Genomic DNA, 14,859 nt, shown 5'->3' on the forward strand with positions numbered 1-14,859 from the left:
CCTAAGCCCAGATCAAGGGTCAGACACTCAACCAACTGAGCCATCCAGATGCCCAATGGTTGTTGTTAAAGCCAAGCTTTAGAGTGGTTGTTATAAAGAAAAAGCTAGATGGTACAGATAATATTGCCATTTATTGATGTGGGGACCCAGTTTTGAGTTATACTCTGTTTTGAATGTGAGTCTAGATGTGTAGACAGCAAAATCCTCATTTGTCCCTCATTTCACCCAGAGCACTTCGGAGGGGGCTGGATGGAATCTAGGTGCACATTAAACACTTACTAGATGGACAGATAGATGGACGGATGGATGCATGCAAGGATGGATGGATGACTTATTAATTGGTCTGTAAGCATGAACCAGGTCCTTGAATCACCTTTCCCCTGACAAAGCCAAAAGAGCTTTCAATGCCTCTTCTCTCTACCTCAAGGGTCTGCAGTTGAACCTCGATTTCATAGCACTTTCACCAGCAATAGCGGCGGCGAACTCAAACCCGCAGAGCCATGTGCTTCTTTGAGAATGTGAAGCACTGATTTTTTAGCCTGTTTTTTTGACCTCCCACACCCAGCCTTTTCCCAGATGTGCTGGCAAAGAGACAAATCAATTGTTTTGTGTTTTTCCTGCTCTCCACCCCCATGACATGTTAATTAGCAGTGAAAATGCCAACAGCAAAGTCAAAAGGCTGAGGACAATTCTCAGTCCTGAGTAGCCAGCTGGTGCAGTGTTGGGCGTCCTGACTCTTCCATTCAAGGTTGGTGCCCATTCCCAGGGCCTCAGACACTGTTTTCTGCCTCTCTGCTTGTCTTTCCTCCACCCCAGGTGTTCTAAATCCCTCAGAAACTCCATTTTGGTACTTCTGTGATACTGACAGTAATATCGGAGCATCATGTCACCTCTCATAAAGCATTTCCCAAATTCAGCCCCACAACCATCCAGCACAGTGCATTGCAGACATGATTTCCATTTTTAAAATGAAGAAACTGGGGCTCAAAGGGTTAGAAAGACTTACCAACATCACTTGGCCCAGAGCTGGAAATGTGGAGCCTAGTTTTCTCATTCCAAGCCTTTCTTTCATTGTCTGCACCATCAAAATATGGGGCCAAGAACACTGGGGGTGGGGGAGGGGTTCCATAAGCAATTCACTGGTAAGGTTACTATCTCGGGTCTCACATGGGCATTTAGCTGATGTCAGTTAAACTCTGGCCAGTCTTCCAGGCCCAGGGAAGGGGACACTCTGAAGAAACACAGGCTCTCCCAGACCCTGAAACTTCCCTGCCCCTATCTTTGGGCTCTAGCTGTCATCCGAAGTTCAGGATTTCCATGAGCCAAGAATATAGGCCATCTTACCAGGTTCTTCAAAGGGGCTTAAATCAAGCCCTGATCCCACACTACTCTCCTGCAGCCCTGGTGCAGGCTCCCCATCTGCAATGCTCCCCATCTGCAATGCTGTGCATGCTCCCCATCTGTAATGTTCCGCATCTGTAGTGCTCCCCATCTGTAGTACTCCCCACCTGCAATGCTCCCCATCTGGAGTGCTCCCCACCTGCAATGCTGTGACGGCACAGAGTAAAGATGTTTACTGGGTACAAAGTGAGCCCCACAGAACCTAATATGGCCTCTCATATGACCCTTCCCAGCGACCATTGCACCCTTCCCTCTCCACTAAGGCAAGAGAAGCCAAGAGGAGCAAGGGATTCCACATGTTGCATTTGCCCCTCTGGAGTCGGTGGGGGGGAAGGGTAAGCATGTGTGAGTGTGTGTGGGTGAGTGTGTGTGTGTGTGTGTGTGCACACATGCACGCACAGGGGACAGCTGTGCCCTTGCATCCATTGCCTGCACCATGGCCTTCTGGAATTGGCCTTCCTGCTGGCAATGACTTCACATAGTCCTGCTTTGTCAGGTCAAGCATGCCCGACAGGAGAAGGGAGAGCAGACTCTTGTCCCTCTAGGAAAGAGTGGGTACATCTGCCCTGGGACTCAGGCAAGTTGCATTCAAGTCCAGTCTCACTCACTCCCATTGGGGCCTTAGGCAAGTAGCCTGGCCTCTCTGAACTCCAGCTTCCCCAAACCTACAAAACAGCCCGAGGATCCTGCTGTCCGTGTGTCCAGGATGGTCATGAGTTCGATGGGACATGCTGCGGTCAAGTGCTTGGAGAAGTATACAGCGGCTCCAGCAGGCAGGCCTGGTAGCAAGGGCATCACAACAAACGTTTGCAGGAGCCCAAGGGGTCCGCAGTAACTTCAGGTAAAGTCTGCTGCCAGATCACAGCGTGCACGCAGCAGATGGTTTCTGGAAGATGACATGAGCCCTGACAGCAGTGGAGAGAACACGGGTGGCTGACGGCAGGGGAGGGAAGGGGATGTGGTTTTCTTGGTCTATATACATCCTTTCGTACCGTGTGTCTTTGTACCGAGTGTGAATAGTATATGGTTGTTAAAATACACAAAGTCGCTTTTAAAAATAATACTAATAAATGTTAAGCACAGCAAAATGGGCAAGTCGGTAGGCTCTCAGGACTGTTCTGCCCCGCTTTATTCACTTTCTCAACCCAGGCTCCCAGGGTGCTCCACACTGTCTCCCCTACTTTCCCCCAGTTTCAGCTTTCTCCCTCTCCCCAGTTTAAAGATTAGCAAACTGAGGCACAAATAAAGTAAACAATGGGCCATCACATTTCCCCAGGGTGAACATGAAGAGCACTGGGGTTCAGTTTCACGGGGGCTCTAGAGGACTCCACAGCCGGGGGTCCTCCAACCCCACATAGCACCTACAACTCAGAACTACTCTAGAAAACCAGTGGAAGCCCCTGTAGTGATGAGTTCAGACCCCATGGGACAGGCTGCAGCAGGCACACTTTGGGGTGGAGAGGGTCCTCCCAGGGCCCCTTGGATGTCACCACATGGTTTCCTTCTAGATAAGGCTGGGCTTGAGTGGTGCTCCTTTATAAAAGGTGCTGCTTTGGGTAAGAACTTGAGAATCAGTGCCCTTGGAGAGGGGCGGGGCAACCCACCTTATTCTAACTCCACTCTGGACAGAAGAGGTCCTGGCAGGGTTCCCAGCTTGCAGAGTTTGACCCAAACAATTTTGAAAACTGAGTTTACGACCTGTCACCCAAAGCCACAAACTTGTACAGAATGCCACATAGCATGGCCATCCTTCCCACCCACCCATCCCCTGCCCTCAGCGAAGGCAGGAAGGTGTCTGGAACACCCCCCACCTTCTCAGAGAGCTGTGCTGTTTGAAGCTGAAGCCTCAATGATTCCTAAACATCAGGAATTCTGGCAAGGTTGAGAGGGGTGGGTTGAGGATCCTTGTCAGGGAGAGAGGAAGGACCTTCCAGTGACCTTGGCCAGGGGGGCTCCCCTTGGGGCCTCTGTGTCCTCACCTGTCACAAGGCACAGGAATACATAGCCCACAGGTGTGACCTCTAGAGCATGACAGGCATTCGCCCCATCACGGCTGCTAACAGCAACTCCATATCTGCCACAGCTCCTGCCTAAGGTGGCCTTGTCCTTCTCTGAGAGTGAGGGGCTGTCAGAACCACCAGCAAGCCCCTTTCTGTCTTCCCTAAATCCTCGGCAAAGGGAGCATCTCACTGCCAGCCATGGCTGAAGGTGCTGGGGGTTGAGGTTGGGGGCGAGGGGTGCTGGGGATGGAAGTGTGCAAATGGGAAGAACAAGACAGACAAATGGAGGGTGCCTCTGCAGCGGCTCTACTCAAAGAGGCTGGCCTCCCCGGAGCCCTCTCCCCACCCGAGGCTGCATGCAGTATGGGGCTCAGCTCCCAAAGGGACACTGGTTAGGGACTACCTGCTCTCTGCTCTGACTCCCACTGTCTTCAAAGCCTGACAGGCAGCTGTGAGCTTGCGATCAAGAGTCAAAGACAGTGGCAGACGGCAGACAGGCAGGGACATGTTTGCCTGCTGGCCTAGTGGTAAGCCACTGGGGCTGCCAGGCAACCAAGAGACCAGGGCTGCTGGACTGCCTCCAGCCAGCTGGGCAGCTGGCCTGAAAACCAACATGCGTCCCTCCCACGCCACGGCCTGTGGAGTCCACCCTTCCCCGATCCAGGACATGTGGTGGTCATGGCAGGATTCACAGGCGGCTGCCCACTAGATGTGATTTTGAAGGATGAGGGTGGGGAGACATAAACTTTGGTTAAACTTGGGGTGGGGGGAGAGGTTCCGAGATGAGCCATTCTCTCCCGCTGAGCCTGAGATCTGCACGCGGGGAAGAGAGGGCGTTTAAAAATAGCACGGCTGACTTGAATACCTCTGCTCCCTGCTTGCTGCAAGTCAGATCCAATTACTCTGCTGACAAGAGGCTTTTAGCCCAGGGAGCTTGGCATCTTTGATGCCACTCCAGGGGGCTGGACGCCATGGTCCCCCTGGTCCCTCCTCCCAGTGGGCATCCAGGAGTCCAGGAGAAGGGACCAAGGAGATGTGAAGATCACACACACACATGGCTCGGCCCCAGGCCATAACTCAGGCAGGTCCAGCTACTTGGCTGTGTCTGGTTTCCCTGAACAACACCCCCTTTAACTGAAGTACATATCACACAGTATTCTTATTAGTTTCAGGTGTACAACTTATACATTATGAACTGATGGCCGCGTTAAGGGTAATTGCCATCTGTCACCATATAAAGTCATTAAACTATCGTTACCTGTATTCCCTGTGCTTTGCTTTTCATCCCTGTGACTCATTTACTTTTAACTAGACTCCTTCACGTATTTCACCCAGCCCCCCAGGCCCTCAGCCCCTCTGCATCCACCAGTTTTGCTCCACATTTGTAAGTCTGCTTCTTTTTTGTTTTGTTGTTTGGCTTTTCAGATTCCACCTGTAAGTGAAATCATATGGTATTTCTCTTTCTCTGTCTGACTTATTTCACTTAGCATAATACCCTCAAGGTCTGGGGCACCTGAGTGGCTCAGCTGGTTACACTGCAGATTCTTGATTTCAGCTCAGATCATGATCTCATGGAGAGATGGAGCCCCACCTAGGGCTCTGTGCTGACAGTGCACAGAGCCTGGTTCTGATTCTCTCTCCCTCTCTCTCTTCCCCACTCTCGTTTGCACTTACTCTCTCAAAATAAATAAATAAATTTAAAATTTTTTCTAAAAAAAAAATACCCTCCAGGTCTATCCATGTGGTCACAAACCAACAAGATTTCATTCTTGAACACACCCCGTCGTGTTCACACTGGGTCAACAGCCCAAATATCTGACCCATGCCTGAGATTCCACCAGGATGGCCTCAGCTCTTCGGAATGTGAAGACTTCTTCAAGCTTCTCCCACTAAGATCCCAGTGAGCCTCCCTGGGGTGGGTGGTTTATCATAGTCAAGGACACATACAGAATATCAACTCCATGACACAAGACCTCCATTGACCAGCTCACTGCTGGCACACAGTAGGTACTTAACAAACGTGTGTTGGAATGATCAGTAGTAAAGGGGACATGGCAAGAAAATGCAAATGGCCTCATGAAACTGCCTCCCAACTGCAGTGTGAGAAGTGATCTACTGATCCAAAAGCACATGTCCTATTCATGATGGCCATATGGCATTATGTCACCAAAAAAGGCCAAGTGCAGAGGCCCTGAGGAAATCTCATCTCTTTTCCTTCTCCAGCCAACGCCACTACAGTCTCCTCTTTTAGTAAACTGGCCCAACCCAAAGCAGTGACCCTAGACCTGAAGCTCTCGCCTGCAAGCCTCACCCCCCCTGGTCTGGGGAGCCACGCTCTTCTATCTACTTTGCTTCTCTCCCTTGAAATCGTTGGATGCCCAGGAAATGGAAACTAAGAGAACTGTCACTGAGAGGGAAGGGGTGATCCAGAGGGTGCGATTTGCCCATCTTGTCTATGACACTTGTCACTTTCTATCCTGTGCTTTGTCACAAGGGGCCTTGTCTAAGCAGCTTCCCCTGGGTGGAGGCGGGGTCTTGGTCATCTGCCACCCATGCACAGCCAGCATCTGGCACACAGTGGTGCCCAGGAGATGTCTGATTAAAGAATAGTGTGTGTGTGTGTGTGTGTTGTGTGTGTGTGTGTGTTGTGTGTGTGTGTGTGTGTGTGTGTGTTGTGTGTGTGTGTGTGTGTTGTGTGTGTGTGTGTGTGTGTGTGTGTGTGTGAGAGAGAGAGAGAGAGACAGAGAGACAGAGAGAGAGAGAGAGAGAGACAGAGAGAGAGGGAGGGAGGGAGAGAAGAGCCCTGTAGACATTGCATCGGCACATGTTGCAGGATCCAGGGACTCCTTTCTGACCATTTTCATCAGCCTGGACAACTGAGGAAATGATGCATGAAAGTGAGCTCACCGTGTGCTCTGCCCATGACAAGAGTGGAAAGGACAAGAGACACTTCATTTGCTCGGTCATGTTTACATTTCCCTTGTGCCGGGTTTCCATTTGTTTGTCGGAGAAGCCTTCCCCCTCAACTAAGTTCCTGGAGGGTGACTGGGCATAGCTTTGGGTGTTTCTGGGCATAGCTCCAGGTCACAGCCAAGATCTAGGCCTATCAGCCTCTTCCTGGGGCGAAATTACCGTATCAGGAGCCTCTTTAAGCTAAGGATGAGGATCCTTCACGGACCTGGACAGTGAGTTTGCCCTTCAGTCTCACAGCCTGAGGGGCCCTGACCTTCCCCTTGACACACACAGCCGGCTATGCTCCTTTCCTCCTCCTCCCCCCTGACCGTGGGAAGCAAGGTGTGTGTTCACAGATGTTGCAATGATGACAGTTGCTGGCATATCACCGGTAAGACATTGAACATCCGGGACTCTCTCATTCTCTCTCTCCCTCTATTTCTCTTTCTTTCTCCTTTTTCTGAAATTGGGGTGGGAAGCAGAAAACAAGTTGCAAGGAAAGGAGTGTGACAAGAAGCCCAGCCCATCCCAGCATTTGATACCTTAAGAAATGGGAGCAAGGGCGCCTGGGTGGCTCAGTCGGTTAAGCATCCGGCTTCAGCTCAGGTCGTGATCTCACAGTTTGTGGGTTCGAGCCCCGCATCGGGCTCTGTGCTGACAGCTAGCTGAGAGCCTGGAGCCTGCTTCAGATTCTGTGTCTCCCTCTCTCTCTTTAACCCTCCCCTGCTCGTGCCATCTCTGTCTCTCAAAAATAAATAAAAAACATTAAAAAAAAAAAAAGAAATGGAAGCAGCAGCACAGCAAGATGCTATTAGAGGTGGCAGGTAGATTGGAGGAATCACCAAGAAATCCCACCCACCGCCCCAAACACATGAGCAAGATAGCAGGGCCCACACCTGGCAGAAAGATTATACCTGGCGCAGCCACTGCGGAGAGAGATCTGGTGACGGACACGAAAATCACAAATGCACAACCCCTGACAATGGCCGCACCGCTTGGCGTGTACAGCTCAGCGTGTACAGGTCCAGAGAGATATATGTACAAAATGTGCATAGTGGTTTGTAAGACTGTGAACAACTAGGTGTCGGTGGATGGGGAACATGAATTCAGAGAATACTGCGCTGTCATGAGGAAGAATGACCATGATCTCCAGGATGCCTTGAAGTGAAGAAAGCAAGGATCTGAAAGGCCTTCGCATTCTTTGTCTTATGAATGGGAGGTTAAGATCAAAGGAGGACAGAAAAGCCACTACCTTGTCACTCAAAAGCACCTGACTCGTATCCCGGGGGTCTCTCCACTGTACCACAACTTCGGATCTAGTCAGATGTGGCCAGGAGCCCACGGCCCCTTAGCCTACCCACCCAGTACTTAATGCAGAGTCAGACAATTCAATTTCCCTATCGAATCCGAACCTCAGTGTCCTTGCTTTAGTGCCTTTCCTTCCGCGCTGTCTTTGGCTACACTAAGGAAGGCTGTGTCACATCCTTCACTTTCACATAGATGTGCCCCAAACCTCAAAGCCTCCTTCCATACCCTTCCTTCACTCTTTAGAAGATCACACCAGTCAAACAGGGCTTGCTTGCTCTAGATCACAGTGGCTGCTCCCTTCCACACGATCCTGTTCTGGTCAAGGTATCTCATATCATGGTACCTCTCTTTTCCCCCCGTAAGTGGAAAATAAATTTACAGACTACCCTTTCTTTAGGGGCAGTAAAGATATTGATGTTCTTTTTCTCAGTCTTGAAGGTTTGTAGTGATAATGATGGCCGGCATGTATGTTGCACGCACTGTGTATCAGACTCAGTTAGAGGCTTCAAATATATTAATTCACATGATCCTCAGCACTCACAGTATGGCTGCTGCTATTATTCCTACTTACCAGTGAGAAAACCAAGGCACAGTGGGGGCAAGTAACTAGCCCAAGGGCAAACATGAGGTAGGAAATGGCCCTGTGGGCAGATAGGCAGTGACTAGGGAACCACAACTTGAAACAGAAACCACAAATTGCAAAGAGGCCTGTGTGATGATTCATAAAACAGAAAAACGGCACAGCGCAGACTAGCTAAGCTCAAATGCTTTGACACCAGCTCATTCACACCCATATGTTCCAAGAGAAGACCACAGACAAACCGATCTGACGGCAATTCCGAACAGGCTTGCATGTTCTAAAGATATGACTTCTGACTATTCCAGCAACCGACTAGTTTACCGACTCTGATCAAGACCATGCTGGGATTCTTTCCAGCCCCCAAACTCTGGGTGCACTCCTTCTTTAGTGCCCCATGCGGAGGTGCCCCACAGTCTCCCAGGATGCATGCCCTGGCTTGCTGCGGCAGGCTAATCCACCTACCAGGGCTGGGCTACAGGCGTGTTCCTGCTGGTCTTGGAGGGTGGGCTTTAATGCCATAGACCTGGACTTTGAATCTAGGAAGTCTGGCTCTCCGTGCTGAGTGGTTCACTTCTGTAGACCCTCTCCTGCCTCCAGGCTGTATAATAGATGCCATGGGCCAAGCCGATGCCAGTCAGATAAGCCTGAGACCAGGTCTGATCAGAGAGGAGGTAGGATTAAGGGATGGCAAGGCAAGGGCTACCCCTTGGCAGATTTCCCTCTTGGTGTCTTTCCTATTCCTTGAAGCAGACCTGAGATTCCTCCTGCTCACCTTCCCCTGAAAATGCAGCCTCCATCGCAGTGCCTTGTTCAGCTTCCTTCATGGCCCCCTACTCAGTCCAGGACAGGCACTACCCATCACGTCTGACTCCAGCCCATGGCCCCTGCTCACTGAGCTACTTCCAGACCTCCATACTTATTGGAGCTTTCCTGTGTCCGAATATCCCCCCAGGGGATATCCCCCCAATCTGAAATGGAGCCCCCTTTCCCAACGTCCATCTTTAAAGACTTCAGCATTCAACCACCATCCCACCTCCCCCAGGAAGCCTTCTCTGACTCCCTCACCGGATCTGTGCCCCCTTGGATTGCTGAAGACGCCCTCGATCTCTGTGTTTCTCAACAGGCAAGTTTCCCCTAAGCAGCATCACATTTGTGATGACATAATACATGTGATATCACCCAACTTTTTACCTAAGTGGATCTTGTCACCCTACCTAGAAGGTATGCTCCTTCCAAGCAGGAGTTCCCTGGCATGCCTCAAGGCATCAAGCCCAGTCCCAGCAAGTGCTTCCTTGCCCTTAATTTTTAAAATCCAGCTATGAATAGCAGCTGTGATTCATTTTTTTTTTCATGCAAGCCACTGCTAGAGCCATGGGTCTGGAAACAACTTCCGCATTAGAGGGGATTAACCTTCAACTTCAAAACAAAAACAAACAACAACAAAACTAAACAAGACCCCATCTGCCTAAGGAGGAAATCTAGAAGGAAATACACAGACAGGTTAACCTGGTCTTGTTGGGTGACGGGATTAGGAATGATATTTTCCAAATTTCTTGTTACCTGATTTTATAACAGGGGAAAAAATAAAGCCACATCCTGATAATAAAGATAATATGCACCAAAGAGAGAAAGCCCATGGGAGCAGGCCAGCCTCAGTGGAGATACTTGGGTGGGCTGTCAGGAGACTGGCTTAGAGGGGACACCTGGGGAGTCTGAAGTGGATCCCCAGGCCAGAGCTGGTGCCCCCCCCCCGTAGGGTGAAGGCCACACACGCCTTGGGAAAGGAGGCAGTAGCCCCTGTTCACTGAGTCCAGTATTTCAAATAGATCCCAAACACTGGGGAATTCAAGGCAGATCAAAGGATGCCCAACTCATGCGGTAGGATGCAATTTATAGTCTTCATTTCCCCCAAGAGCTGGGAGAGGCAGGGGCAAAAGTCAGGTTTGAGAAGGTTTTAGATAACTCTTAAATAAGAGCTCCATAAATAGTCATTTTTAAAGGGAAACTAGGCTGTTCAGGGACAGAAGAAGGAGGGTGATATCAGCAAAGTCAAGCACGCTTGGCCTCCCCTAGCCCTGGGCATCCCTGTCCACGTCGGCGTTCTGGGCTAGATGGGGGCTGCATGCACCGTATCCTAACTGCTCATGCCCAGGCGCCAGCCCCAAGGACGTAGGTCCCACAGCCCAACATCTGGCCTCACCGCTGTTGGTAGGCCCTGTGCCCAGGCTTCAGTACAGGCCCACCTCTGATCCTGCTGTGATCAAACATGTCAACCTGGGCACCGAGCGCCACCCCTCCCCCCACCCTAGATCCTGGTGTTCTAGTCCCTAAACAACCTGCCACCACTCGGCAGGGTGACCCTGGGCAGGTCAGGCCTCTGTCAATGAGCCAGATGAGAGGCTTTCTATGAATTCTTCGAGTTCCAATGTTTTGTCCCACTGCAAGGACATGCTGGTCTCCTCAGGGCCTGGAACTGAGGACCGAAGGGCTGCACATCCTTGAGAGGCTCTGCACCGGCTGGCCAGCCCCACCAGCGCCCATGAGGTCAATGGCGAGTAGGAATGGGGAACCACCCCAGGTGGGGGCCCCTGACCGTGGAGGCACTCCTCCACCCACGACATCCAGTCCCCAAATGGTGGCCGCTCGCTGAGGAGGCTGTAAAGGGCTGAGTGTGCAGCCTCTGAGTAGGAGGGAGATGAGAAAGGTATACGCACATGTGAGGCTGTGGGTTTAAACGAGTGTATCAGTGTGCACAGTTGTGTGAGCAGGAGTGAGTGTGTGTGGATGAGGAAGGTGTGTGAGTGGGTTGCATGAGTGGGTGGGTGGGTGAGGGTGTACACAATGTGTGTGTGTGTGTGTGTGTGCCAGTGTGTGGATACATATATGAGGGGAGTGCATGCAGGGACAAGTATGTGAGGGTACATGTGTGTCAGTGCGCAAATATGTACAGGTGTGTGAGTGTATAGGAGGGAGCATTTGTGTATGTGTGGAAGGGGACTGTGAATGTGTATATGGATGCATGTTGAAGGGATACACAATGTGTGTGTAAATGTGTTCCAGTGTGTGTACTCAACAGGAGTGTAAAGATGTACACATGGGCATGGGTATCTATGTGAGTGTGTGGTTATGTATGAGTGTGTGTGGGTTTGTGGCTAAGTGTGTGAAGGTGCACACATGTGTGGGTGTGTACACGTGTGTGAGTGTGGACACGTGAGAGGACTATGTGGTGTATGTGGATGAGTGGGGGAGGGCACACACGTGTGCACAAATCCCAGCACAATCTTACTGGGTGGGAGAAAGGGAGATTTGTTTCGGGGAAGGTCTTACATACAAATAACTCTAGAAAACAGCTACCCTCCCGGAAGTAACCCCGAATCTCAGCAGCCAGCCCCAGACCCTGATGCCAGCCAGCATGTCCCACTACACGTGTGACGCCACCATCCAAACCAAATTTATTTCCCCTCCCACCTGCTCCTCCACCTGTCCTACCCCTTGGGGTATACAGAACCCATCTGGACCCATGGCCAGGGCAGGGGCCTGGGAACCTTCCCAAGGTCACCCCTTGCTCTCTTTCTCTCTCTCTCCAGCACCCTTTCTGTCCAATCCTCCACCCACTCTGTTGTTTCCGTAGCCCCAGCCCCCTGCTATGCCTACAGCCCTCACAGTCCCTCCCTGGGCCACCACTGTACCCTTCGCCCACCCCACAACTGTCTGGTGCGCCCTGCCCTGCGCTCTCCGGGAGCCAGCCCTCCGCTCACAGGACTCCGAGGCTCCTGGCAGCTGTCTGCCCACCTCCCTGGCCACGGGCACCTCCCTCGGCCACTGCTATTCCTGGGGAGCCCTCTGAGCTGAAGAAACCTGGCCTCTCAGCTGCCCCCACAGCTAAAAATTCTCTGGCACACTCAACAAGTCACTCGACCTCCTGTGTCCCGGAGAGACAACGCAGGCTGTCAGGCTGCCCACGATAAACGTGGTTGAAATAGTCAACTCATTTTATGAATCAGATATTATGTAAAAAAAGAATTACATGATGAACTTCATCTGTCTAAACACTGAGTTTGGCCATATTATACTTGCTGTAAGTTAAGCGCAGTCTGTGGCACAGTGGAAAGAACACAGACTTTGAGGCTGAACGGAGCCGGATGTGGATTCTGCAAATATCACACAGACATTCCAGCTGCGTGACTTAACTTCTCGGAGCTCCTTAGTTTCTCCAGCTCGTAAACAGGGCTCGTAATCTCTCCTGCATTGAGCTGGAGCAGGGTGGGGTCATATGATGAATGCTGAATGCATTGTATATCGGACACACAGTAAGTGCTTATTATTAGCTTTCTCCTGGTGCCCTTTCTCCTGTCCTTGACCTACATCCACCAAATTACTTAGAATTCATTAGAATTAGAAGTTAAGAAGAGTAAGGCAGCCAGCCATCCAGCACATTCACCTGACACATGTCTTTCAACTCTGTTAAATTATAGTGTACACAGGGGAAAGGGCTTGAGGAGAGACCACAGACCTACTGAGCAATTCTGGAGGAATCACGCATAGCAGCAGAGGGCCAGACATTTCCGACCATGAATTGTGTTTAAATTTTCCCACAAGGAAAAAAAGATGAAGTTGAGAAACTTTAAATTGGAATCTAAAACACCTTGACAAATTTTTAATGGGTTTCAAAATGGTTTGTGATCCCTTAAAAAGGGAAAGGGGCAGCAAGAGGAGACTGATAATCACGAGGGGCCAGTAGAGGTCCGTAAAGAATGAGCCTTTGTGATGGGGTTACCTCAGCTGGGAGATGGAATGGATCTGGTTTTCACCAGGCATCTGGCACAAGGAAGCATTCTATAAATACTCCCTGAAATGAATGAATTGGAAAATTGAAGAAGACTGTTATAAAATGTTTGTAGATGAAATGAGAAATGTAGTCTGGATAATAGATACTACACTCAGGTAAGCTGGCCCGGTGAGTGTTGGGTAATGTCAGCCTACAGGAAGTGGGGAAGGGAGGCTCTGATCCGGGGCACACCGAGGTGTCTGTGCTTCGCCGTGGCCAGGTCCACATTTTCACCCATCACTTGACTGAAGGTCTACCACTCAGGCTTATCAGGTCTGGATATGTTCTAACCTGGGAAGGAGAGATTTTTTGCTAGGTTGCACACTCTGGATTCCAATGGCCCAGAAGCATGGACAAATCAACAAGATGAAAAAACACCGGCAGACATGAAGGAGCCAAGGCAACTCAAAAACGCCCAAGGGCTGGAGGGGACTGCCTGATGGCAACCAGTCAATGTGAGGTCAACAGAGGCCATGGAACATGACTCGAAAAGGCAAACACAATCTTAACATCATTAATTAAATTCATGACGGGAGACCAGAGGAGGTGCTGTGCGGGACCCTAAAACACCAGGAAGGCTCAGAACATCAGGGAGCTCTGAGATTTGTCTTCAAACACCAGAAGGGCTATTTCCTGCCAGAGGAAATACATGAATTCTATACAACACATGAGGCTAGAGCTTTGGGGTTAGCATATAAAAATATAGGGTGCCCCATTAACTTAGAATTTCAGATAAGCAACAAATGATTTTTAGTATAAATACGTCATGTGCAATATTTGTGGAAGTATGTCATATGCAATATTTGGGACATATGTATTCCAGAAAAAAAAAAGCCCTATTCATCGTCTCTCTGTGCTTCTACTTTAACCGAGCCTCCTGTGTTTTACCTGGCCACCTGATGAAACTGGGGGTGGAGAGTAGAAGTTAGAAGGAATATAAGGTTGCAAAAGCCCATGGTGTGGAGGGTGTTCTCAAAGAGTAGCTGATCTAATAAATGAATTAGTCAGGAAGAGCCAACCAGCAGGGGACAGATGCTTTCACAGGTATATACATAATGTCGAAACTCATCAGACTGTACACTTTAAATACATGCAGTTCATGGACCATCAGCTGAAGCAGAGGAGACCTCCCGCAGAGCAAGTTAAGTCCAAAACCTCCTGCTGGGAATCGAGGAGGGGTTTTGTGAGTCTGCGGTTTCCAATTCTTCTCTGTGTAAATAGATCTCGCAGAGAATCCTCCCTCCCCCCTCGACCGGCCCCACCAAGAGCAGATAAAAGCGGGTGGCCCTGCCCACAGTGCAAAACCCCAGCTGTGGCAGGAACCGTGCTGTCAGCTGGACTCCAGGACCTGGATGTGTCTTCCCCCCTTATTTGAGGAGCAGAGACGGAGACACTTCTAAAACCTCCTCAACTCAAAGGCCCATGACTCCTGGAAGCCCCGGGAGGGGCTTGAGCCTTGAGGGCTGATGGGATGGTTTGCAAGAGCACCCTGAAGGTGGAGGACTTCCCTCAAGGATGCTTCAGTGGGAAGATGACTGGATAGAGGGAGAGCCAGCTCCCTTCGCGTGTTCCTTTGCTCCACACTCTGACCCCGGCGCGGTCCAGGAGGACCAAGGCCCTGAGCAGCTGGGTGAGCGTGGGCAAGTCACCTAGCCTGCCCAAAAGAGGATGAGGGTTTTGCTAAGTTCCTTTTATGCCTTCATGCTCTTGGATCCATTATAGAATTTAAATACATGGAATCTTCATTCTTAATTGAGTGACACTGAGAGGTCAGAAACGTTCCGTAATAA

General features: G+C 50.4%; 1 protein-coding gene across 2 annotated transcripts in view; it reads right to left on the reverse strand.

Moving 5' to 3' along the window:
- The window catches only part of RNF165 (ring finger protein 165), a 103,640-nt gene that overhangs the window by 30,793 nt on the left and 57,988 nt on the right, over positions 1-14,859 (reverse strand). Inside the window, exon 1 of one of the 2 annotated variants that reach the window (XM_029922183.1) lies at positions 9,014-9,082. The exons of the other annotated variant lie outside the window; for it this stretch is intronic. Within the exon in view, the coding sequence (XP_029778043.1) occupies positions 9,014-9,065 (52 nt within the window). The 5' untranslated portion in view covers positions 9,066-9,082. Of the gene's footprint in view, positions 1-9,013; positions 9,083-14,859 lie in introns of those variants that run through there. 2 annotated transcript variants of the gene reach the window in all.

The sequence above is a fragment of the Suricata suricatta genome, chromosome 14 (assembly GCF_006229205.1).
Source record: "Suricata suricatta isolate VVHF042 chromosome 14, meerkat_22Aug2017_6uvM2_HiC, whole genome shotgun sequence".
In the NCBI taxonomy this organism is placed as follows: Eukaryota; Metazoa; Chordata; class Mammalia; order Carnivora; family Herpestidae; genus Suricata; species Suricata suricatta.